The sequence below is a fragment of the Bos mutus genome, chromosome 2 (genome assembly GCF_027580195.1).
Source record: "Bos mutus isolate GX-2022 chromosome 2, NWIPB_WYAK_1.1, whole genome shotgun sequence".
In the NCBI taxonomy this organism is placed as follows: domain Eukaryota; kingdom Metazoa; phylum Chordata; class Mammalia; order Artiodactyla; family Bovidae; genus Bos; species Bos mutus.
The window spans coordinates 7,472,215-7,499,132 of NC_091618.1; the positions used below are offsets into that span (position 1 = coordinate 7,472,215).

Sequence of the window (26,918 nt, forward strand, 5' to 3'; positions counted from 1 at the left end):
CTTGACCGTGGTGGAGGACACACAACAGCCTACATTAGTCAAAACCCATAGTTTCTACACCACAAACAGTGTACTTGTTGATTTTTTGAGAAATTGGTTATCTCGATGATTCCTTCTGGTTCTGACATTCTTTGGATTTCCTCACCTGTAAGAGCTGTTGTTGGAAAAGTGATAAAACTGACATGCTTTCACATATGGTGGGGAAGAAAAGACACGTATGCTCTTACAGCTTCATTCATTCACCTGTGTCCTGGTCCCGTCTGCCCCCGGTCCCTTCAGGATTTACCCAGGCCAGAGAGGGATAAAGATGCCAGTCGGAGTCTCAGGTGGTGACCTGGAGCAGCCATACCTCAAAGCTGCATCATCCAGGATGGAAACCCTGGTACACCACTTGCCTAGTGCGGCTTAAAATGTGGCAACTGTGACTGAAGAACTGAATCTTAAATTTCATTTCAATTAATTTACATTTAAACCTAGAAACTGAATCAGTGTAAAACATTTTCCTATTAAAAACAGCTTTATTCAGACAAAGACAAATATCATATGATATAACTTATCAGTTCAGTTCAATCGCTCAGTCGTGTCCGACTCTTTGCGACCCCATGGACTGCAGCACACCAGGCCTCCCCATCCATCACCAACTCCCAGAGTTGACTCAAACTCATGTCCGTTGAGTTGGTGATGCCATCCAACTATCTCATCCTCTGTCATCCCCTTCTCCTCCTGCCTTCAGTCTTTCCCAGCATTAGAGTCTTTTCAAATGAGTCAGCTCTTCACACCAGGTGGCCAAAGTACTGGAGTTTCAGCTTCCACATCAGTCCTTCCAATGAATATTCAGGACTGATTTCCTTTAGGATGGACTGGTTGGATCTCCTTGCAGTCCAAGGGACTCTCAAGAGTCTTCTCCAACACCACAGTTCAAAAGTATCAATTCTTTGGTGCTCAGCTTTCTTTGTAGTCTAACCCTCACATCCATATATGACTACTGGAAAAACCATAGCCTTGACTAGATGGACCTTTGTTGGCAAAGTAATGTTTCTGCTTTTTAATATGCTGTCTAGGTTGGTCATAACTTTTCTTCCAAAGAATAAGTGTCTTTATATTTCATGGCTGTAGTCACCATCTGCAGTGATTTTGGAGTCCCCCAAAATAAAGCCAGCCACTGTTTCCACATTTATTTGCCATGAAGTGACAGGACTGGATGCCATAATCTTTGTTTTCTGAATGTTGAGCTTTAAGCCAACTTTTTCACTCTCCTCCTTCACTTTCATCAAGAGGCTCTTTAGTTCTTCTTCAGTTTCCGCCATAAGGGTGGTGCCATCTGCATATCTGAGGTTATTGATACTTCTCCCAGCAATCTTGATTCCAGCTTGTGCTTCATCCATCCCAGCATTTCTCATGATGTACTCTGCATATAAGTATTACTTATATGTGGAATCTAAAAAAAAAAAAAAATAAAAATGAACATAAGTTACAAATAATTACAAAACAGAGACTGACTCAGACTTTGAAAACAAATGTATGGTTTTACCAAAGAGAAAAGGCGGGGGGGTGGGGGGTGGGATAAATCAGGAGTTTGGGTTTAACATATACACACTACTATATATAAAATAGCTAATTAACAAGGACAGATGGTAAAGAATCTGTCTGCAAGGTGGGAGACCTGGGTTCAATCCCTGGGCTGGGACGATCCCCTGGAAAAGAGAGCAGCTACCCACTCCAATATTTCTGCCTGGAGAATCCCATGGACTGTATAGTCCATGGGTCGCAAGGACACGACTAAGTGATTTCACTTTTACTTTTTTTGACTGTGTAGCACAGGAAACTCTACTCGGCACTCTGTAATAACCTACATGGGAAAAGAATCTGAAAAAGAAGAGATATGTATATATATACCTGAATCACTTTGTATGTCTGTTAGTACCTGAAATGAACACAACACTGTAAATCAAATAGACTTCAATATGAAAAATAAATTGAAAAAGGACAAAAAAGATAATTTCATTGTTTTGGTATGACTACATTTTATTTTTAATATATCATTGATTTTTAAAATCAAGATAGAATTCCTATACCACTCAATTCACTATTTTAAAGTATACAACTTAATGGCTATCGGTGTATTCACAAGGTTATACACCCATCACACTTATTCCAGAGCAATTCATCACCCCCTAAAGAAACCCTGTCCCTAGTAGCAGCCACTCCACACGCCCCAACTCCTAGTCCCCTGACAACCACCATCTGTTTCCTTTCTCTATGGATTTGTCTATTCTGGACATTTCACATAAAAGGAATCATTCAATATATATATATATGGTCTTTTGAGTCTGGTTTCTTTCCCTTAGCCTCTGTTTTTTCCAAGCTTTCCTCCTGTTGTACTGTATTCCTTTTTAAGGCTGAACAATGAAAGTGAAAGAGGAGAGTGAAAAAGTTGGCTTAAAATTCAACATTCAGAAAACGAAGATCATGGCATCCAGTCCAATCAGTTCATGGCAAATAGGTGGGGAAACAATGGAAACAGTGAGAGACTTTATTTTTGGGGGCTCCAAAATCACTGCAGATGGTGACTGTAGCCATGAAATAAAAAGACACTTGCTCCTCGGAAGAAAAGCTGTGACCAACCTAGACAACATATTAAAAAGCAGAGACATTATTTTGCTAACAAAGGTCCATCTAGTCAAAGCTATGGTTTTTCCAGTAGTCATATATGGATGTGAGAGTTGGACTATAAAAAAAGCTGAGCACCAAAGAATTGATAATTTTGAACTCTGGTGTTGGAGAAGACTCTTTTTTTAAATAAAAGCTTTTATTATGATTTATTTGGCTGCACAAGGGTTATTTTAATTGCGGCATGTGGGATCTAGTTCCCAGACCAGGGATTGAACCTGGGGCCCCTCCATTGGGAGTGCAGTGTCTTAGCTACTGGGCCACCAGGGAAGTCCTAGAGAAGACTCTTTAGAGTTCCTTGGATTGCAAGGAGATCAAACCAGTCTATTCTAAAGGAAATCCGCCCTGAATATTCATTGGAAGGACTGATGCTGAAGCTGAAACTCCAATACTTTGGCCATCTGATGTGAAGAGCTGACTCATTGGAAAAGACCCTGATGCTAGGAAAGACTGAAGGCAGGAGAAGGGGACGACAGAGGATGAGTTGGTTGGATGGCATCACCAGCTTGATGGACATGAGTTTGAGTAGGCTCAGGAAGTTGGTGATGGACAGGGAAGCCTGCTGTGCTGCAGTCCATGGGGTCGCAAAGAGTCGGACACGACTGAGTGACTAAACTGAAGTAAACAACTGTATGGATATACTACCTCTTGTTAATTTACCAGTTGGTGGACATGTAGATTTTTCCACTTTTTGGTCCCTAGCCCTTGAAAATGTAGCATCCAAAATGAGCTGTGTTGTAGTATTAAAATCTGTATCAGAGTTTAACAATTTGTACAAAAAAAATAAGTTCCCCTCATTAAGCGACTTAGCAGCAGCAGCATTAATGCTTTATGTATATTGACTACACACTGAAGTAATAATTTTAATATGTTAGGTTAAATGTATCGTTTTTTATAAAGACAGCCTAAGAACAAGGCAGGAAAGAGTGAGCTGTTGAGGAGGGGCAGGGGCCCGTTCCCCCAAGATCTCACACCCCCTGCCCAGTGCTGAGTCTGAACAGGGAGCAGCGTGGGCCTGGCAGCAAGAGCAACCAATCTCACAGTCCCCCCGCCTTGGCACCCAGGGGAGCTCCAGAGAGGACAAGTCCAGGCAGGAGCTGGTGGATGACCATCTCCCTGGGAGGAGACCCGAGACTGGAATCCCTGCACAAAAGGAGTAACTGGAGCGGCCAGCGACAACAGTGGCTTCTCTGAGCACCTGGTCTGTGCCTGGCCGGAGAGTCGATCAAGTCCCCACAAGCTCCTGGGCTCCTCTCCTTGCCCAGGAGGGAGGGCAGTGACTGGGCAGAGACAGAGGCGTCTTTCTCTGGGCACCAGGCAGCAGGGTCCCGAGCAGCCATGGGGAGGCTGGAGCCCAGGCCCTGCTCGGTCAAGTACCTTGGGTGCGTGTCCGTAGGCAAGTCCATTCCACTCTCTGGGCTCATCAAGACTGGATGAGATGACTTGGAAGGAGTTTTCCAGCTTTACTATTTCAGGTTTCTGCGAAAAGTCCTGAGTGAGATATCGTGAGCTCAGGGCAGGCTTTATCCTTCCCAGCTGTGTGACGTCTATGCTCCTCATTCCCCGTCTTTAAGGTGGAAAAGTAATCATTACCTCACAGTGATACCACAAGGTTTAAACCAGACAAGTCATTGCTGACAGTGCTCACTGTGTACCAAGCACTGTCCTAAGGGATTTGGATAGATGAGTTGATTTAATCCGTCCACCAAACCCTCTAAGGCAGGGGTCCCCAACCTGTGCGATCTAATACCTGATGATCTGAGGTGGAGCTGATGTAATAATAATAGAAATAAAGTGCAAAATAAATGTAGCACACTTGAATCGTCCGGATACCACCCACCCACCCCACACCACCACCATCCTGCTCCGTGGAGGTCTTCCCTGAAACTGGTCCCTGGTACCAAAAACTTTGGGGACAGGTCTCAGAGGAGTCCCATTGTCCAAATTCATATAGTGAGGATGCTACAGAGCAAGGGTTTTGAACCCAGAACGCCCAACTCCAGAATCTGTTTCTTCACCCACATGCCAACCTGCCTCCAGCATGGATAGGAGGCATCACATTTCCTCAATAAATGTTGGAAAGGGGAGGAAGGTGATATTCCATGATTGTTAAAATACCTCTGGCGGAAACATTACTAAACCTACAGGGACACCAAGCCCAAAAGGATGAGGTGACGTGTCCTGGGCCACCGCCAAAATGGTGACAGCGCGAAACCCGTCTCCTGGCTCAGAGCTCCCCTATGCATTTGAAACTGGAGTAGATCTCTAGTTATGCATGCAAATCTGCTGGCAGATATGTGGCCCTGGCCTAGGCTGATTTCGGCTGATTAAGACCTGAATACCAGGGCAGTGCTTCTGGAAGTGCCTTTGCCTTCTTCTGTGCACAGTCTCTGAATTTCCTCCAGGTACCATTTTTAGTTGTTCAGTTTTGCGTTATTAAGAACTGGCTGTTCAGGGCGCTTAAAGTCACTCTTGTCTTTGGAGACTTGGTTTAGATAGCTCGTGAGTGTTTGTTGTGTGAAGAGCGTGTACTAGGCATGGGAGCTACACACGGCGGGAGCTGTTCATACCTCCCTGCCCTGCCCTCTGGGAGTTCCAGTTGAATCAGACAGACAGAACAAATCCCCTTGCTCAAGAAAATTGCTTACAGATGGACCAAAATGATAAAAACCAGTGTTGGTGATGATATAGGGAAACAGTCACTCTGGTTCCCTCGTGGTGGGAAAAGAACTCAGTATAACCTTTCTGGAGGGCAGTTTGGTAACAGGTATCAAAAATCATAAAATTGTGCCTACCCTAAAACCCCCCTGAAATTCTACTTCTCGAAATTGGCTCCAAGGAAATAATGATGGCTGGACACAAAGGTTTAGTCGTAGTTCATGTAGCATTGTTTATAAAAATAGAAATATTGGGTACGTCCTGAATATCCATCAGTGGGGGACTGATAAATGAGGCCATATCTCCCATACAAAGGTCATAATGGAACATTTGATGTTGGAAAGAGATTCACATCATCAGCTATTGGGGGTAACAAGCAGGTTATAAACAGGATCTATGGTGTGACAGCAATTTTTTTTCCCAAGAATCTGCATTTGCTATAAGAAGAGATAACATTTATTGAACTATGGATGGAGGTTCGTGACATTGTACAGGAGACAGGGAGTGAGACCATCCCCAAGACAAAGAAATGCAAAAAAGCAAAATGGCTGTCTGAGGAGGCCTTACAAATAGCTATGAAAAGAAGGGAAGTGAAAAGCAAAGGAGAAAAGGAAAGATATACCCATTTGAATGCAGAGTTCCAAAGAATGGAAAGGAGAGATAAGAAAGACTTCCTCAGCAATCAATGCAAAGAAATAGAAAAAAAAAAAAATAGAATGGGAAAGACTAGAGAGATCTCTTCAAGAAAATTAGAGATACCAAGGGAATATTTCATGCAAAGATGGGCTCAATAAAGGACAGACATGGTATGGACCTAACAGAATAAGAAGATTTTAAGAAGAGGTGGCAAGAATACACAGAAGAACTGTTCAAAAAAAATCTTCATGACCCAGATAATCACAGTGGTGTGATCACTCAGAGCCAGACATCCTGGAATGTGAAGTCAAGTGGGCCTTAGGAAGCATCACTATGAACAAAGCTAGTGGAGGTGATACAATTCCAGTTGAGCTATTTCAAATCCTAAAAGATGATGCTGTCAAAGTGCTGCACTCAATATGTCAGCAAATTTGGAAAACTCAGCAGTGGCCACAGGACTGGAAAAGGTCAGTTTTCATCCCAATCCCAAAGAAAGGCAATGCCAAAGAATGCTCAAACTACCGCACAATTGCACTCATCTCACACGCTAGTAAAGTAATGCTCCAAATTCTCCAAGCCAGGATTCAGCAATACGTAAACCATGAACTTCCAGATGTTCAAGCTGGTTTTAGAAAAGGCAGAGGAACCAGAGATCCAATTGCCAACATTTGCTGGATCATCAAAAAAGCAAGAGAGTTCCAGAAAAACATCTATTTCTGCTTTATTGACTATGCCAAAGCCTTTGACTGTGTGGATCACAATAAACTGTGGAAAATTCTGAAAGAGATGGGAATATCAGACCACCTGACCTGCCTCTTGAGAAACCTATATGCACGTCAGGAAGCAACAGTTAGAACTGGACATAGAACAACGGACTGATTCCAAATAGTAAAAGGAGTACGTCAAGGCTGTATACTGTTACCCTGCTTATTTAACTTCTATGCAGAGTACATCATGAGAAATGCTGGGCTGGAAGAAGCACAAGTTGGAATCAAGATTGCCGGGAGAAATATCAGTAACCTCAGATATGCAGATGACACCACCCTTATGGCAGAAAGTGAAGAAGAACTAAAGAGCCTCTTGATGAAAGTGAAAGAGGAGAATGAAAAAGTTGGCTTAAAACTCAATGTTCAGACAACTAAGATCATGGCATCTTGTCCCATCAGTTCAGTTCAGTTCAGTTCAGTTCAGTTCATTTGCTCAGTCATGTCCGGCTCTTTGCGACCCCATGAATTGCAGCACGCCAGGCCTCCCTGTCCATCACCAACTCCCAGAGTTCACTCAAAGTCATGTCCATCAAGTTGGTGATGCCATCCAGCCATCTCATCCTCTGTCATCCCCTTCTCCTCCTGCCCCCAATCCCTCCCAGCATCAGAGTCTTTTCCAATGAGTCAACTCTTCGCATGAGGTGGCCAAAGTACTGGAGTTTTAGCTTTAGGATCGTTCCTTCCAAAGAACACCCAGGGCTGATCTCCTTCAGAATGGACTGGTTGGATCTCCTTGCAGTCCAAGGGACTCTCAAGAGTCTTCTCCAATACCACAGTTCAAAAGCATCAATTCTTTGGCGCTCAGCTTTCTTCACAGTCCAACTCTCACATCCATACATGACCACTGGAAAAACCATCCACTTCATGGCAAATAGATGGGGAAACAGTGGAAACAGTGGCTGACTTTATTTGTGGGGGCTCCAAAATCACTGCAGATGGTGATTGCAGCCATGAAATTAAAAGACGCTTACTCCTTTGAAGGAAAGTTATTACCAACCTAGACAGCATATTAAAAAGCAGAGACATTACTTTGTCCACAAAGGTCCGTCTAGTCAAGGCTATGGTTTTTCCAGAAGTCATGTATGGATATGAGAGTTGAACTATAAAGAAAGCTGAGCACTGAAGAATTGATGCTTTTTAACTGTGGTGTTGGAGAAGACTCTTGAGAGTCCCTTGGACTGCAAGGAGATCCAATCAGTCCATCCTAAAGGAGATGGGTCCTGGGTGTTCATTGGAAGGACCGATGTTGAAGCTGAAACTCCAATACTTTGGCCACCTGATGTGAAGAGCTGACTCATTTGAAAAGACCCTGATGCTGGGAAAGATTGAAGGTGGGAGAAGGGGATGACAGAAGATGAAATGGTTGGATGGCATCACTGACTCAATGTACATGAGTTTGGTTAAACTCCAGGAGTTGGTGATGGACAGGGAGGTCTGGTGTGCTGTGGTTCATGAGGTTGTGAAGAGTCAGACATGACTCAGCAACTGAACTGAACTGAACTGAACATTAGTTGAGTCACTTTTAGGTGTTATTTCAATCATATAACATAGATGCTGTCTTTAAAATTAAAAAATATTTATTTTTTTAATTTTCATTTTACAATTGAGGAATTGAGGCTCAGAGGGTTCAAGAGACTAGCCCACATGTATACAGCTAGGGTTAGAGTCCAGTTGGAGAGGTTGTGCACTTAACTGCAGGGCAGTGGCCTTCCTCTAAACGGGTAAAGTGCAGGGAAGAACAGCGGTGGTTCTCTTTGGATAAAATTTCTTCGTTATGTGCACTGAATTTTTTTTTCCCTTCTCAAAGACCATGGGTCTCTTTTGAAATAAGACAAAATCATTTTTTTAAATTTCAAATAACCTGACCTGTTGAATTCTACACATCAGAGACCAAAAGCACGACCTATTGAGAAGACTTTTCCCTGGCAACTCCTCTACCTGCCACACAGTGTTTCAGGTTGAGGGCAGAATACCCTAAGGTCTGGTCTTTAAAACTACAAAGGGGGACCCTCATCCTCAGCCAGGCCCCCTCAGGCAGAATCCCAAAGGTCAAGGTTCCAGTTGGGGGGTTCCAGTCTTCCCGTCAGCCCCTGAACTCCAGGGTCTGGACTTCACCTGCAGTTCTAAGGTGGGCACTTGGGTCACAGTGGCCCTGTTCCTGTTGTAAGGCTTCAAGCCAATCCACTTCAGAAAGAGTTGGGCAAGGAGAAGCCCAAAGATTCTTTTTTTGACCCAAATCATAAAAATTCCCTGGAGTCATTCCCACCAGGGAGTTGGCTAGGGTTTTTTCATTTTGTTTTGTTTTGTTTTATTCCCTGGGCTGACTGGCTACTCTGCTGTGCTTATGATAGAAGTATCTGTCACAGTGGCTTAGACGACTATATCCTGCATTTGGAAAGAATTCTGTGTGTGTGTGTGTGTGTTTGTAGCACGTGGGGAATGGGAGGAGGAGGAGACAGGGAGTTGTAATCATAATAGCAAAATGATAATACTAATAAACTCAACATTTACTGAGATCTTACACATGCTGAGAGGTTTACATGCATTATCTCATTGAAGGAATCCTCCCTTAAAAGCCATGAGGTAGGCACTGTTACACCAGTCTCGAAGGTGGGAGAACCCATGCTAGGTCATATGAAACAACTTGCCTATGGTGATGTCATGCAACTGATAAATGGTGAAGTTAGAGTTACAAACCCAAGTCTCCCTCTAGTTAAGCACCCACTTCCTGGGGCTGTGGGAGCCCTCCAAAGACTTTACACTTCCCAGAAATACACACACACACACACACACACACTGTCAATTTCAGGGAAACCACTGTTTTCAAGTCTCACATCTCACCTGGATTTAAATGTGCCACTCTGGAGCTAGTCCAGCTTAATGGCTCTGAGATCAGGCAGTCCTGGGCTTATATCCTATTTCTAGCACAACACATTCCTCTGACCTTAGGCCTCAGTATTCTCAGTGTAAAGTAGTAATAGTAACACACACACACACATACATAATCACATAAAGCTTGGACAGTTCAATTCAGTATCTCAGTAGTGTCTCTTTGCGACCCCATGGACTGCAGCACAGCAGGCTTCCCTGTCCTTCACCAACTCTCGGAGCTTGCTCAAATTCATGTCCATCGAGTCAGTGATGCCACCCAACCATCTCATCCACTGCACATAGATACTATTGATTAGTTGCAAAGTCATGTTCAACTCTTTGCAATCCCATGGACTGTAGCCCACCAGGTTCCTCTGTACATGAGATTTCCCAGGTAAGAATACTAGAGTGGATTACCAGGGGATCTTCCCAACACAAGGATGGAACCGGGGTCTCCTGCATTGCAGGTATTATCTTTACAGTCTGAGACACCCTTAATTTGCCTATAATGTAATATAGCTAATGTATATAATGTAATATAGCTAAACCATTCACATTTGTGATGCAGACTTTTCTCTTTTCAGACTTAATGGCTACCTGGTATCTCATGGGGATTAAGTGTGTGCATACATACTGAGCGACTGAACTGATACTGAGCTGATATATATGGGGTCACAAAGTTGGGGTCGACTGAGCGACTGAACTGCTCTTTGCGACCCCATGGACCGCAGCACGCCAGGCCTCCCTGTCCATCACCAACTCCTGGAGTTTACCCAAACTCATGTCCGTTGAGTCAGTGATGCCATCCAACCATCTCATCCTCTGTCATCCCCTTCTCCTCCTGCCTTCAATTTTTCCCAGCATCAGGGTCTTTTCCAATGAGTCAGTTCTTCGAATCAGGTGGCCAAAGTATTGGAGTTTCAGCTTCAGCGTCAGTCCTTCCAATGAATATTCAGGACTGATTTCCTTTAGGATGGACTGGTTGGATCTCCTTGCAGTCCAAGGGACTCTCAAGAGTCTTCTCCAACACCATAGTTCAAAAGCACCAATTCTTTGGGGCTCGGCTTTCTTCACAGTCCAACTCTCACATCCATATATGACTACTGGAAAAACCATAGCTTTGACTAGATAGACCTTTGTTGGCAAAGTAATGTCTCTGCTTTTTAATATGTTGTCTAGGTTGGTCACAGCTTTTCTTCCAAGGAGCAAGCGTCTTTTAATTTCATGGCTGCAGTCACCATCTGCAGTGATTTTGGAGGCCCCAAAATAAAATCTCTCACTGTTTCCATTGTTTCCCCATCTATCTGCCATGAAGTGATGGGACAACTAAATATACGTATAAGGAACTTAGCACACAGCTTGGCTCACAGCAGCTGAAATACGTGATAGTACTTGTTGCTTTTCAAAATTAAAAAAAAAAATCTTATAGTTTTATCTATTGTTTGACTGTGTCCAGTCTTAGCGGCAGCTCTTGAGATATTTAGTTGCGGCACTCAGACTCTTAGTTACAGCATGTGGGATCTAGTACTCTGAACAGGGGTCGAACCCAGGGCCTCTGCACTGGGAGTGCAGAGTCTTGGCCCCTGGACCACCAGGGAAGCCCCTACTTTTATTTTTATGAATCTGGCTTTAATTCAATTTTGCAAACATTTGATGAGTACTTGCTGTGGGAGGGCCCTGGAGGGAGTTCACATCAGGGAGGCAGACGTGTACACGTATAATTCTCACGGAAGGCGGGCTATGGTAAGTGGTGTGCTGCTGGTATAGACGGAGTGCTTTGACAGAATAATGGACAATGGAGTGAATTCTTGTCAGGGTGACCTATGTGGTAAGATTTTCATTTCTAGATTAAATTTACAACACAGGGAACTGCACAGATCTTAAATGTACAATACAATGAATTCAGACAAATGTACACACTCATGTAACCACCGTCGGAATTAAGGTAGAGGATCTCTCCATACCCGAAGAGCCCCTGTGCACCCCTCCCCTTCTAATCAAATCCTATTCCCCAAAGGCAACCACAGTTCTGATTGTTTTTTTTTTCCATAACAGATTAGTTTTCGCCTATTTTTGACTTTTGTCTAAATGGAATCATTCATAATGTTCTCCTTTTGTGTCTTGCTTTCATTTAACATGGGTGGCCGGTTCTGAACTGAGCCTCGAAGCATTGCTAGGACTGAATATGTGACAATGGGGGCCGGGGAGGAAATCTGAGGCAAAAAGAACAGCTCAGGAAAAGGAAGGAAGGAAGAAAGACTGTATCTGGGGAGGTCGGTGCCACTAGAATGAGTACCCGATGGGAAGGAGTAGGAAAGAAGGATGAAAAGGTAGGTTGGAGTTCTGCTCTATAGAGTTTTAAATGCCAGGTCAAGGCATATAACCTTTATCCTGAAGGAAGCAGGGAACAGGATTCCTGGGCAATAAAGTGGACTGATGAGATCTGGGTTTTGAGACCATATATATATATATATATATATAGCTGGTAGCATAAAAATGGAGTGGGAAGAGCCTGGAGGCCAGGAGACCAATTATTAGATCATTCATTGCTTCACCCTAAAAGTATTTATCTGATACTGGGCTCTGCACTTTGACTATTTTCCATTGCATTCCATCCCTGGCTTGGTCCTCGGAAAAGGAAGTGAATAAAAGTTGGTAAACCCTGTCTGCTGGCTGTTTCAAATTCTACTCCTCCTCTTCCGTGCAAAACCCCTGATTTTTTTCTGGAAGTAGCATCTTCATCAAATTGTGTTAAGAGACTCTTCGTCCCCATTGAGTATGTCTTTCTTGAAGACCCTACAGATCAGATGTCACCTTAGATTATTTATCATGTTATGTTAGATCAGCGCAGAGAAATAGGAAGGTCAGCTTTATACTCTGGTGGCAGGCTGAGGGTAGCATCTAAGTATGTTCCACAGTGGATCACTGGTTCTACAGGTTTTATGGATATATAGTAGAGATGAGGGGAGATGATCTCATGGTCAGCTCAGTTTGTTGAAAAAACAAACGAAACAGGCTTTCTCACTGCAGAACTCTTTGGTGACTTGGCTTGATAGCTGTATACGGTTAATTTCTTGAAGAGTCTGGTATGAAGCTTTCCCCAAATGTTTCGATCCTAGCACCTTTTCTGCCTGGAGCATCTTGGGCATTCTTGTGTCTCCCAGGATATATTTCTGGGATTCCCTGAAATGACTTCAGAGGATTTGGAAACAGTTTGGGTCCAGGAGAGTTATGGAGCAAACAGGAAACTGGAGCCAGAGCAGAGCAGAGCCACCTGCTGTGAAGAAAAGACAGCTACTTCCTCGGGAAGGCACAGGGACAGGAGGGAAGGAAGTGGGCTTGCCGTGGGCAGAGCAGTTACACAAAAGCAGGAAGAGGAAGACACTTCCCAGCTAGAGAAGGAACGGGCTCAGGGCTGGACTAGACCCTGGAAAGGGCATCCACACTGCAGAATTCTTCCAGACTCTTTATCCTCAAAACTGGCTGCATTTGGACCTGGCATTTGCTGGGCAGGGGGGAAAAGTCCATGGTAACTGGCCATTGGACATGACAGTGACCGGGAAACAGGGTGCTCCATCTATCCCTGGAAACAGCCTCTTCCACAGACAGAAGTGAAAGTAAAAGTCGCTCAGTTGTGTCCAACTCTTTGTCACACCCATGGACTATACAGTCCATGGAATTCTCCAGGCCAGAATACTGGAGTGGGTAGCCTTTCCGTTCTCCAGGGGATCTTCCCAACCTAGGGATTGAACCTATGTCTCCCACATTGCAGGCAGATTCTTTACCAGCTGAGTCACAAGGTAAGCCCAAGAACACCAGAATGGGTAGCCTATCCTTTCCTGAGGGGATCTTCCCGACCCAGGGATCGAACTGGGGTCTCTTGCATTCAGGAGGATTCTTTACCAACTGAGCTATGAGGGAAGCCCCAAGAGCCCTGAGCTATCAAAGGACTAAAAAGCGATCAGGTAGGTCTTCTGGAAAACTGAGCCTGAGGTTTCATAAAAGGTGGGCAGATCTCTGCCTGGGCACAGCTTCACCAACAAGGCTTCACTCAAGTCTGCACGAAGTCACGGCTGCAGCGGATGCCCTGCAGTATACAAGTGCCAGCTCCACCACTGACTCTGAGCAAATCACTTTACTTTCCTGGACCTCAGTTTTCTCACCTGAAAAATTAAAACCACATTCCCCACCCCACGCCCACCCCCCACGCCCCCCCCCACCCCCCGCCACCCCACAGTGAAGCCAGTAATTTTTAAAGTAAGATAATGGATGTAAGGTGTTTGGCACAATGCTGGGTACTCAGGGCTTCATAAAAGGTCCCTCTGTTTGCTAGTTACCACCAACAAATTCCTCTTAGACCCACTGTCTCTGTAAAGGTAAATTTGTTCCGTTAAAATGGTTAAGTGATGTTTTACTGTAGAGGGTAAAAACTGGTAGAACGAGTTGAAACAAACTGCTTTTCATTTTCAGCAAATCCCACCCAGCTCATCCCCCTGCAGCTTCAAACAGAGCCTAAGAATAACTCAGTGGGACTCTGCACTCATGGAGACTATCTGGGGAGGGACTCCCCAGTCCTTAGGGATGCTGACTGCCTCCCCTTTCCCAGTATTTGTCTCCTGCAGGGGGTGGCTGAGACAGCCAGGCGGGTCAGGAAGGGGGGTAGGGTCAGAGGTCACCAGACCAAGAAGAAACTGTTCTATTTCCCTGGCGGGCCCTGTTTTACAATAGATCAGAACATTTTCAAGCTACAGAGGAAACATCCCTTGCCATAAACTAATCCTTTCTGATTAGACTCTTGCCTAAGGCACAGAAGGGTAAAATCCTGGGGTATGATGTTGGGGGCTGGCTGGTTCATTGTGATGCGGTTCACTGTGATGCCCGCTTTGCTTTCTTCCCTGAGGCCTGGCTGTGGCTCTAGTAAGCTTCTTGGGCTCTTTCTAACAGTTCCTTGGTTGAGAAGGCTCAGCCTAGAGGCTGCTGGATGGGGTGGCTTTTGAAGATGGGGTCAAGGGTCCTGGGATTTGTGAAATGTAATTTTGGCAGATGAAAACATCTGGTACTTTTTTTTCCTTTCTGGGTTTTTATATATATATATACCTTCAAGGTCACAGTTCACAGATATTACATAGGTAAAAAGAACCCAACTGACCTTCAAACCCCAAACTTTCATTTCACAGTTGAAGAAACTCAGAGATGGGGAGTTAACTTGCCTAAGGTCTACACAGCCAACAAGTAGCAGAGCTGGAACTCATACCCCAATCTCTTGACTCTGGGTCCAGCACCTTCTCCCTCATTGCATAACAACAGGACTATGTGCCAGGCACTATATTAAATGCTTCACATGCATTTAATCCTCATAACCACCCTATGCTGCTGCTGCTGCTAAGTCGCTTCAGTAGTGTCTGGCTCTGTGAGACCCCACAGACAGCAGCCCACCAGGATCCTCTGTCCCTGGGATTCTCTAGGCAAGAACACTGGAGTGGGTTGCCATTTCCTTCTCCAATGCATGAAAGTGAAAAGTGAAAGTCGTTCAGTCGTGTCCGACTCTTCGCGACCCCATGGACTGCAGCCTACCAGGCTCCTCCATCCATGGGATTTTCCAGGCAAAAGTACTGGAGTGGGTTGCCATTGCCTTCTCCAACCACCCTATGAGGTAAATAATATTATTATTCCCATTTTTACAGATGAGAAAACAGACTCCTGAGAAACAAGTTATGAAGCTCAGGGTCCCAGCTAAGGAAAGGCGGAGCCAGGTTTTGAACCAGGGTCTTGAGACCTGGAGCTGGTCACCATTCACAGGAAACTATCTAAGGCGCAACAAGCCTTCTAAGTTGACAGCCCTAACTTTCAATCCCCCAAACCACCTCACAGGCCACAAGGAGCCCCAGAGATTGGAGAGTGGAAGAGAGTGAAACAAACATAAGCTCCCAAGCTTGTCCCATCCAGACGGTGCTTGTGTCTGAGTTGTCACTTAGTTCAAGGATAGCCAAATGAAATACTGTGACCCTAAACTGGGCCATCAGTCAATTCAGAGACCACTAGGAATTTGGAAGTACAGTCAAAGCCACTGGCTAGAGAGTCAAGTCTCTATCATCTGCCTATCAAGATTCTGATCTCCAGGGAGATTTCCCTAGGGTCCATCAGTGGGTAAAACTGTGGGGATCTGCACATGACCTAGGAGGGTATGAAGGACTGAGTTTATTGCGAAAGGGAGTGGGTTGAGGCTGAAGGAAATCTCTCTTTAGGGAGAGCTGCCGAGGCATGACTCAGATTTCAGAGGCGCCTGGGCAGAGGGGAACATTCATGCTCACGTCCCCTTGGAGGCTGGGGAGCCTGGTGACTAACTCCCAGGCACACCTGCCTTGGGCTGAGTGTCCTGGGTGGCAGGAGCAAGGGAAGAGACAAGACAGGAATGCACTGTTTCACTGGGGAGGCCGGAGAGGCCCATCCCTAATGATAGCAACAATAGCTTACATCATTAGGATTGAGTGTACAAGAGTGGTGTAAATGCTTTGCATGTGTTACCTCATGTAAAACCTTACAAAGTAGAAGTTTAAAGATGAAGAAACGGAGGATCAAAGAGATCAAAGGACTTGCCCAAGGTCATACAGGTAGTAAACGGCAGACTCAAGATCTGAACTCAGGTAGCTCATCTCCAGAATCGAAGTTCTCAACTAGATGTGCTTTGTCGTGTATGTCTGTGTGCACCGAGGCAGGTGCATCTGCAGATTACAGTGAACTCTCGTGGAATCCTCCAACACACACGAATCACTGTTATCTGAGAGTAAAACCAATTTCACAAAACTACAACCATAGACAGACTAAAGTGGAAAGGTTTTCCCCAATAGACAAATTAGATGAAGGTTCACCCGCCAGGCTTCCATGTGGGCAGAAGGAGACACATTATTCATTTCTCTGCCCACCCTGTGTATAGATGCTTGGCCAGAGCTGGCCCTCACTAAGTTCACTGAATGACCGCTTTTTCAGGCAACAGAAAATGGTGGTTCAGGGATTGAATTTATGAGCCAAACAGCCTGGGTTCAAATCCTGGCTTGGTCACTCAATTCCCTCACTCCTTTAAGCCTGTTTCCACACCTATAAAGCAGAGGTGATGACTGTACCTCAATCTTTGGGCAGTTGTAAGGATTGAGTGAAACAGGGCAGGTAACATGCTTAGCCCAGTCTGATATATAGTTACGTGTTCAAAAAATGAGAGCTACTATTGTAATTTTTAATGATGAAATTTAAAAAAAATCATTATAATAGTACTTTGGCCACCTGATGTGAACCGATTCATTGGAAAAGACCCTAATGGTGGGAAAGATGGAAAGCGGGAGGAGAAGGGGATGACCGAGGATGAGGTGGTTGGAGGGCATCACTGATGTGATGGACATGAGTCTGAGCAAACGCGGGGAGTTGCTGCAGTCCATGGGGTCACAGAGAGTCAGACTGGCGACTGAGCAACTGAACTGAATGATGAAGTAAGTCTCCATACTCACTGAATGAACAAATGAATTGACATGTGAACACAGCTGGATTCCAGAGCAATTGGGGTGGGGGTGATGGAGTCAAATAAATGAGCCTGTCTGGGAGGGAAAGCTGGCCCTGCCACCGCAGGACACGTGGCCAGGCCGTATGGGCAGCCTGTCTGGAACGCAGGCTAAAAGGGGAGCTGGGACAAGTGAGGCGTGGTGAGTGGTTGCTGACCTTCCAAGGTAACTGCCCGCCTGAGGGACCTGATCTTGGTGTAAGATATGGTTTGCAGGTCCCTCTAGGCCAGTTTCTGAACTATTCTCCTTTCCTTTCCCCACTGCTTGACCATCTTCACCCCAACTGAGAGACTTAAAAACGTCTTCTGGGCAGGCCAGCAGAGGATTCGGAAAAACCCTCCCCTCAATGAGCAAGGGCAAGCACTTAACCTCTGACCATGTGGCCTCTGCCTTCCCCAGCAAATCCCCTCCCCTCCGACTTCACCCTCCTCCAGTGAGATGAGATCTAAACAAACATCAGAGGCAGCCTTAGAAGGAAAAACCCTTAAGGAAAAGGAAAGGACTTTATGGGTTAATTGTGCCTATCTGAACCTCCCTAAGCCCGGAGCAGGCCACACCTGTCCCACCCGCCCACCCTACCCCAGCTCCCTCTAACCTAGGATGGCAGCCCTGACCCCAGACACTCACTTCTTCTATTCAGCAACCGGGGTTCCAGGATCCTCTCTGTCCAAACCAGGCCTTGTACATTCTTCCTCTGTAGTTCCTCAAGGAGACTGTCATCTGAATACCCAAGTCCACAGTGTGACCCCTTCAGATAGATGAAATACAGAAGAAAATACATTTTCAGCCTTGCTTGCCAGGGTGGTGGTAGGGACTAAGGTGCTTCTCACTTACTTTTACTTGAAGCTCTCTTTTATTTGGAAGTGGGCAGTATCTGGTTTAATGCCCTTTTTCTGAAGTGGGCTGGTGATGGCCCACAGTGGTAGGAGGTGGGCTACTAGGGCCCGAGGCCAGGTCCCTGGAGAGAGTGAGCCTCAGGGGCTGAGCCAGCCGGGTTCTGTTCTTCCAAGTGGGTCCTCTCCTTCCAGGACAGTGGCCACATTCTTCCTGGCACGGCTCTCTCTGGCTGCCTCCTGTTCTGGCTGGTTCCTGGCAACAGAGAAAGAATCTCCAGATAGCAGTCTGGCCGCTTCTTCCTTCTCAGTTCAGGGATAAGCCTTCTCTGACTTGCTATTCCTTAATAACTATAAAGAGTCTCTCTCTCTCTCTTTTTTGCCCCTATTAATGGGAGAAATAATGTTGACAGATACACGAAAAGAATAAACTTTTTATAAATCACCCCTGATCCTACCACCCCTGATACTCTCTGGTGCGTACCTTTCCTATTCTTTCTCCACTCATGGAAATGGGTTTTAAAAATAGGAAAGGACTCATTTACTAACGGTAAAGAGTAGCTGAAAGACTTAAAAGTTGGGAATCTGACCCAGGTTCATTCGAGACCAGCTCAGAGACCCCCCCTGGAAATGACCTTGGGTGGAGAAAGCACCAGGAGATGGTGAAGGACAGGGAAGCCTGGTGTGCTGCAGGTCCCTGGGGTCACTAAGAGTTGGACTGAGACACTGAACGACCACCAGACATTTCACTTCGAGGCCTCACTTCCCTTGTTTGTAAAATCAAGATAATAGTACTTACTTCACTTGGTTGTTGTGAGGATTAAAGGAGACTAAACAACTGAGCTCAGTGCCTCGAACACAGTAAAGACTCAAAAATGCTAACAATCGTGCTGTAAGCATAGGAAGTAATTTCCCCGGTGTTAAGGGGCTTTCTGTAGCATCCTTTTGAACAGTGACACAATATCCAACTATATTCAAGGATCTTAATTTACTTTACTGAGACTCTGCTGAAGGGTATTTATATTAATTCTAATTTTTCAGAATTATAAACAATGCTCTGATGCATATCCTTGCAGATAACTTTCCACACACAGATTATTTGCTAAGGCTAAATTCCTATGAGTGAAAATGTAAGATCAAAGGATGAGTTGAAATCTAACTCCAAAGTCTAGACTGATTCACACTCCCTCCAGCAAGGAGACAGCTTGCTTTCTCTCACTCTTGCCAACACCATTTTCTTTCATCTTTATCAACTTGATAAGTGGAAAAAAAAAAAAAAACAACAACCCTGCTTCTCTGTTTCCAGATTTTTCTTTTTTTCTTTTAAGGGAGCTCTCAGGATGACTTTAGACCCCATGATTCCTCATGTCCTTCCGTTCCTTTCAGAAGGAATGTAGGTGGTGTTATTGGCAGAACTGTGATAAAAATCTAAAGTACAGAGTGTAAAAGGGCCTGGAGGCTGCCCACTCCTTGTCCTGATTCTTCATGAGTACAACTTCCAGGTCCTTCCATGCCTTCCAGTTAGGACTATATTCTGCATGTTGGGTGTGCGGCCTGTCCCTCCACTTAAGTCCAGCGATGGGGTAGAGAAGAATATTAGGATGAAATAGGGCTTTGGGTGCACACCCAGGACAGTATAACGGGACCCACAGGATCCATAAGGTATCTATGGTGATGTGAAGTTCCAATCCAAGCTCCTTTGCTTCATTAGGGGTATTTTCTTTAAGCCTCAGTTTACATGGGGCCAGTGATAACATTCTGCCCTGCCTCTCTGTGGCTTTATCAGAGAAGATAAACCATAGGAAAACACTATGTAAGCTGAAAAGAGCTTTATACATAGAAGAGGCTTTTTTTTTTTTTTCTCCTGACTGCACTGAGCAGCTTGCTGGATCTTATTTCCCAGACCAGGGATTGAATTCTGGCCTCAGCAATGAAAGTGCCAAATCCTAACCACTGAACCGCCAGGGAATTCCCTGAAGGAACTGTTTTGAAGGAAGGCTGAGTGCTGAGTGCCATAAACTGTGTAGTCAGGCCGGTAATAGGTGGTGGCTGGGGATCCCTTTCTAAGCTGGGTGCTCACCTATAACACCAGCTACCTACTCCGGGCCATTAGCTCTACATGGAGACCTTATTTACTCCACAGATCAATCCACTGAGGGACGATGTGGTCCCTGAAATTTACAGACTGAGTCATTGGCCCAAAGGTATATGCTAATAACAGGAAGAGCAAGGATTCAAACTTCGGAGGTCTTTCCCTGGGGGTGGGGACAGAAGACAACAGCTGATATCCCAGAATGTCAATGACCTTGTGTAAATTATACACATTTGTTCATTTTTCATTTATTCAACAAATACTTCTTGAACACTTATTGAGATCTGGGACAAAGTACCAAGGGAGGTTTTTCCTTGTATAGTTTCTGCAGTCCAAATGCTAACAAATCCTTCCTTATCTTCTAAGTGCTATCAGCCAACCTATCTATTTTCTTTCCCTCCTTCCTTCTTTCCTTCTATCCTTCCATGACTTTGTTCCAAAAGGGAACACAGGAGGTTGAAAGGACTGTTCCCATGGCTTTGGGGTCATGTAGAGCTTGATTTGATCCTACTTAAATACTAAGTAGATAGCTAAGTGATCTTTGATGAGTTACCTCACGTTCCTGAGGCTGCTCCTCCTCTGTAAGATGGGGAAAATTATGACAACCATGCCACAGGACTCAAGACAGTTACATGATATGTACACATAACACACCTAGAACTGTGCCTGGCACATACTGAGGACACCATGTTATCTCCTTTAATTCTCATAGTGATCATTTCACTGAGAAGGAAATCTGAGTAATGAGGAGGTGAAGTTGCTTGTCCAAGGTCTCGGGCAGCTGACTCTGGAGTTCCTCCTTTAGAAACTTGCTCAATACTCTAGGAGTTGTCTGTCTGGAATGAATAACGTGATCCCATTTTGCAGGGAGGAATGACACAAAGCATTTAAAGAAAGCATCATAGGGTAAGTGCTCAATAAATGATAATAATTCTAATTAAGATCTGATCTGATTCCTGAATTCACTGCCCAGAGCCTTCGGGTTGGAGAGCCCTATTCTCCATTCATGCATCTTATAGGGAAGCTCTGAACAAGGACTGTGAGCTTTTATTATCTTTATCTCCACTTTTACTCCAGGAAGAATGCACCACGATGACCATTTAGTCAAAGGGCACTCATTTTGATTTAATTATGGCAGAAAGTGAAGAAGAACTAAAGAGCGTCTTGATGAAAGTGAAAGAAGAGAGTGAAAATGTTGGCTTAAAGCTCAACATTCAGAAAACTAAGATCATGGTATCTGGTCCCATCATTTTATGGCAAATAGATGTGGAAACAGTGGAAACAGTGGCTGACTTAATTTTGGGGGGCTCCAAAATCACTGCAGATGGTGACTGCAGCCATGAAATTAAAAGACACTTACTCCTTGGAAGGAAAGTTATGACCAACTTAGCATATTAAAAAGCAGAGACATTACTTTGCCAACCAAAGTCCATCTAGTCAAGGCTATGGTTTTTCCAGTAGTCATGTATGATGTGAGAGTTGGACTATAAAGAAAGCTCAGTGCAGAAGAATTGATGCTTTTGAACTGTGGTGTTGGAAAAGACTCTTGAGAGTCCCTTGGACTGTGAGGAGATCCAACCAGTCCGTCCTAAAGGAGATCAGTCCTGGGTGTTTGTTGGAAGGACTGATGTTGAAGCTGAAACTCCAATACTTTGGCCACCTTGTGTGAAGAGCTGACTCATTTGAAAAGACCCCGATGCTGGGAAAGATTGAGGACAAGAGGAGAAGGGGACGACAGAGGACAAGATGGTTGGATGGCATCACCAACTCAATGGGCATGAGTTTGGGTAAACTCCGGGAGTTGGTGATGGACAGGGAGGCCTGGAGTGCGGTGGTCCATGGGGTTGCAGAGAGTTGGACACGACTGAACGACTGAACTGAACTGAATGACATTTAAACTGGGATTTTGTTTATAATTCCTAATCACAAAAGCACAATCAATGCAGAAACTTTGGTCAGGGAGGAGAAGGATAGGGAAACAATTAAAATTCTGTCATCCTGGGGAATTCTCTGGTGGTTCAGTGGTTAGGACTCTGCGCTTTCACTGCTGTGGGCCTGGGTTCAATCCCTGGTCGTGGAACTAAGATCCCCAGTTGGGGATGTAAGATAACACAAGCTGCCACATGGCCAAACAAACCAAATAAATAAATAGAATCCTGTCATTTTGGCACCCACAGAGGAGCACTGTTGACATTTGGGTATTTGTCCTTTCCATGTTTTTATATAGGTCAACAAATTGTCATTAAGTGTGGAACAACCATAAAGTTTTAACGTGTTAGAAAAGGAAGAGCTGTTAGCAGGGCATTCACACTCAACACTGCAAGGCCCCTACTGTAAACAGTGCTGTGACTGTGCAGTGCACAAGCTGCAGAGACAAATAGAGCAGCTCTGGCTCTCAGCAGTCACCTAACTCAGGGGTCCTAACCTTTCAGTTCAGTTCAGTCGCTCAGTCGTGTCCGACTCTTTGCAACCCCATGGACCGCAGCACGCCAGGCCTCCTTGTCCATCAACTCCCGGAGTTTCCTCAAACTCATGTCCATTGAGTCCGTGATGCCATCCAACCATCTCATCCTCTGACATCCCCTTCTCCTCCTGTCTTCAATCTTTCCCAGCATCAGGGTCTTTTCAATTGAGTCAGTTCTTCCCATCAGGTGGCGTCCCATCAGACGCCAAAGTACTGGCGTCTCAGCTTCAGCATTAGTCCTTCCAATGAATATTCAGGACTGATTTTCTTTAGGATGGACTGGTTAGATCTCCTTGCAGTCCAAGGGACTCTCAAGTGTCTTTTCCAACACCACAGTTCAAAAGCATCAGTTCTTTAGCACTCAGCTTTCTTTATGGGCCAACTCTCACATTCATACATGACTACAGGAAAAACCATAGCTTTGACTAGATGGACCTTTTTTGGCAAAGTAATGTCTCTGCTTTTTAATACGCTATCTAGGTTAGTCATAACCTTTCTTCCAAGGAGAGAGGGTCTTTTAATTTCATGGCTGCAGTCACCATCTGCTGTGATTTGGGAGCAAAAACTTTCCTAACAGTTACTGAGTGCTATGTGTCAGACTCAAATTCATGTCCACTAAGTCAGTCAAGCCATTTAACCATCTCATCTTTTGCCACGCCCTTTCCTTTTTGCCGTTGATCTCTCCTAGCCTTCATGGACATGAATTTGAGCAAATTACTGGGAGACAGTGGAGGATAGAGGAGCCTAGAGTGCTGCAGTCCACGGAGTGACCAAGAGTTGGACATGACTCATCGACTAAACAACAGCAACGATGTGCCAGGCAGGCTTCCCCAGGGGCTCAGTGGTAAAGAACCCGCCTGCCAATGCAGGAGACGCAGGGTTGATCCTGGGGTTAGGAAGAGTCCCCTGGAGGAGGAAATGGCAACCCACTCCAATATTCTTGTCTGGGAAATCCCACGCACAGTGGAGCCTGGACTACATGGACTGTAGTCCATGGGTTTGCAAAGAGTTGGACTCTACTGAGTGACTACACAACAGCAGTGCACTTCACATACATTATCCTATTCCCATAATAAGCTTACGAGGGGGATACTATTTTTATAGCCATTTATAGGTGGGGAAGCAAGCTCAGAACGCTTAAGTCATCTGCCCAAAATCACACAGCTAGTAAACAGTTGGGCTGGGATCTGAACCCAGGTCAGCCAGTCTCAGAGTAAAGCTATCAGACAGCACAGATAACTCTTAGCACTATGCTTGCAATATACAAACATGAAATAAATTACAGTCATCATTACTTACTGTTATTATTGTGAATACAATCATTATGTCACATATGATTGGTGAGTCTCTGTTTTCAATCTCCTCTGCCAAGAAACCAAGAACTGGGCCAATCCAAGAAGGGGAAGAGATGCCAGCCCAGCTGAGCCCTGGGCTGTGCCCACGCCACACAGGAGTAGGAAATGGGCAGGAGTGGGGGAAAGCTTGGGAGCGTCTCTCTAAAAAACCTGGCACATCTGAATCCTTCAGCAAAGGCCTAGAACAGACCACGCCCTCAGACTGGGAGGCTTAGCTCCTGCTGGAGGGTCCTAGCGACCTTATAATCTGGCTCATGGTACCCTGCTGACCTACCCTGGACCACAGTCCTTCCATCTCATCCAGGTGCCTTCTGGACATTCCGTGTGTGGAGACGTTAAAAACCCTCTGCCCCACGACCTGCTGATCTCTGTAGATGGGTGAGGGCGATTAAAGAGACATGATCCACAGGTGTAGAGAGAGAGGACCCATTTAAAAAGCCCAGCGAGCACAGACACGCTGCCTGGGTTCCCAGTCTCCACCTGAGCCCAGCCAGCATGAGTCACCCCCATGGCCCTTTACCCGGGAGTTGCAACACAGCTGAAAGAAACTTCACAGCCTTCCAGGAGGCGGGCAGACAGGGACACAGACAAGTGTGCCATCCTTCGGGCAGTACTAAGCTCTGCAGTTACAACTGGCACCAATGGCCCTCCTGCCACCAATAAACCCTGCCAAGGGCTTGGGCATCCAGGCTCTGCTCTCTGATCAGATCCCAACTCTAGCGCTACCCCTCCTAGGCCATGCAGCTTGAGGAACTTATTTAATCACTTCATACCTCCGTCTCCTCATCTCTAAAACAGGGATAACACAAGGGCCTATGGCATACAGCGGTTTTAAGGGGGAGACAAGGTATGCAAAGGCTTAGCACAATGCCTGATGCATGAGGTACGCTGGGCACCGACCGTCTGCCAGACACCATGGAAGGCGCTGGAGATTCAACAGTGACCCAGACAAGGTCTCTCCTCTTACAGAGTTTACATTCTAGAAGAAGGGATGAAAGACAATAAACAATTTAGAGAGATTTCCAAAAGTCACAAGGGATTCAGAGAGCCAGAATTAAGTGATGTGATAGTGACTGAATGCCTACTTTAACAAGGGTGGCGGGAGAGGCCTGCTCTGAGGAGGTGGCTTCATTAGCAATTATTATGATTATTTACTGTTATTTGTCAGGACCCCCTCCATTATCCCCAACATAGCTTCCAGCGAGGAACCAACCTCTGACAATTCTCTCCACAGGCCTGACCACACCCCAAGAGGGCTCCTCTGGATTCTGGCCTTACCTTGAAAACCTCCATCAGACTGGCAGGAGTAGGTGAAACTCCGCCTTTCCCCGAGAGAGAAAGGAGTGGGCCAAGGTGAGGCTCTCAGGAAGACAGAGCAAAGGGGTGATGTGTCAAAAGGTGTGTGTGTGTGTGGCGGGTGGAGGTGGGGGGTGGGGAGGAGAAAAGAGAGAAAACAAAAGATACCAAGACCGGCTTCGACTTCAGTTCAGATTACTCATGGTGGAAGCTCTATAAAAAGTTCTAGCGTTCTCCTGTTTGTTTGTGGATCTTCTGGGTTTACCAACCTTGTTCTTTATGGAAGACAGCTCATGGCAATCATTCCACAATTACTTAGTCTAACAGGCAACTGATTTCTCCTGCGTTTCCAACGCAGAATGAAGCACTTACTGGAGTTTGGGAAATGACCGGCTAGCTAAAGGTTTCAAAGGTGATCGACTTCAACTTTTCCATCCCTTGTGTGCTGGCCAGAGGTATGTGGTTTGCTGACATCTCATTCAGATCTGTATCACTCCAAATAAAAGGCTGCCTGCATCCTACACCCCCACTCCTGGCCATCAACACACACACACACACACACCCCCTCCAGATCATAAACTCCAAGAGCAGTGACCCTGTCTTTTGGGCCTGTCTCCCCAGAACCCAGATAGGGCCTGGCACACATTAGGTGTTCCATAGATGTCTGCTGAATTGAGGCCACTGACTTCAGCTCAAAGGGACAGCCACATGCGCAGTGAGATGACTGAAGATTCAGATCTGGGCTCTGACACTCAATAGCTCAGGCCCTTGGGCAAGTCACGTTTACCCTCTGGCTTCCATTTCCTCACCTGTGAAGTGTGTGTGTAGGGGGAGGAAGAGAGCGTGCTAATAGCTACCACAGTGGGTTGCTGTGAGCCGTCAAGAGAAATCACCTGAATAACTGTAAAAGACTATTCAGAAATAAGCTTTCCCTTAAAGGGAGAGCTTTAGGAAAAAAAAGGGAACTCGCACAGAGGCCCACAAGGGAAGATCTGCTCTCTCCTTTGGGAATTCCCTGGTGGCTGTGAAGTAGTCCATGCTGGGTAGGGGAGGAGGCCAAGGGAATCTGGCAGGGTGACGGGGCTGGGGGGTGAGGGGGAAGGATGGTCCAATGTTCCAAGTATCCAGGATACTAGAAACAGGAATCAAGATTTCCTGCAGCCAAGTATCTGTTTGTCCCTGTACTTTTCCTCTGGCTATCTTCTCCCCAGCATTTTTTTTTTCCTCCTCCCTCCTACCTCATCTCCACCCCCACCCCCTCACCAAGGAAGGAATTGGCCAGTTCCACCCAGCCAGCCCCCCAATGGCTCCGCCCCCAGCTCAGCAGGCCAAGAGTTAACAGCTGCACCTGTTGAGGTATACCTGCTGTCTCCGGCACCTGTACCTGTAGCCAATCAGCGCCAGCACTGCCGGGAACCTACCTGTCAGCAGAATCCCCACACTGAAACCTCAACATAAATCAAACAGTTCCCTGGGCAGGGAATGTCTGTGTCAGGCGAGAATTAGAGAGGAGCGGTCAGCAGAGCCTCGGTGCCCGGTGCCGATCCATCGTTCCAACCCAGGAGCCTGGGAGCAGGAAGATGTCGAATGAACTTGAGTGAGTAAACAACCGTGGATGCCTGGTGCTCTCTGAGCAGGGAGGCTGTATGGGGTTTCTAGAAGGGGAAAGGGCAGGGAGACCGGCGCCAAGATTCACAGAGCAATTTGTAAGGGTAAATGAATGGGC

General features: G+C 45.7%; 1 protein-coding gene and 1 long non-coding RNA gene across 2 annotated transcripts in view; one reads left to right on the forward strand and one right to left on the reverse strand.

Moving 5' to 3' along the window:
* Nucleotides 1-579: 579 nt before the first annotated feature.
* LOC138990914 (uncharacterized) lies at nucleotides 580-26,746 on the reverse strand. The gene is made up of 4 exons (XR_011466960.1): nucleotides 26,614-26,746; nucleotides 17,987-18,241; nucleotides 17,780-17,900; nucleotides 580-1,438 (listed from the first exon to the last, which is right to left on the reverse strand). It is a non-coding gene; the product is annotated as an uncharacterized lncRNA (long non-coding RNA).
* The window catches only part of GRHL3 (grainyhead like transcription factor 3), a 37,433-nt gene continuing 37,173 nt past the window's right edge, over nucleotides 26,659-26,918 (forward strand). The window contains exon 1 of the mRNA XM_005900716.2: nucleotides 26,659-26,789. Within this exon, the coding sequence (XP_005900778.1) occupies nucleotides 26,773-26,789 (17 nt within the window). The 5' untranslated portion in view covers nucleotides 26,659-26,772. The remainder of the gene's footprint in view (nucleotides 26,790-26,918) is intronic.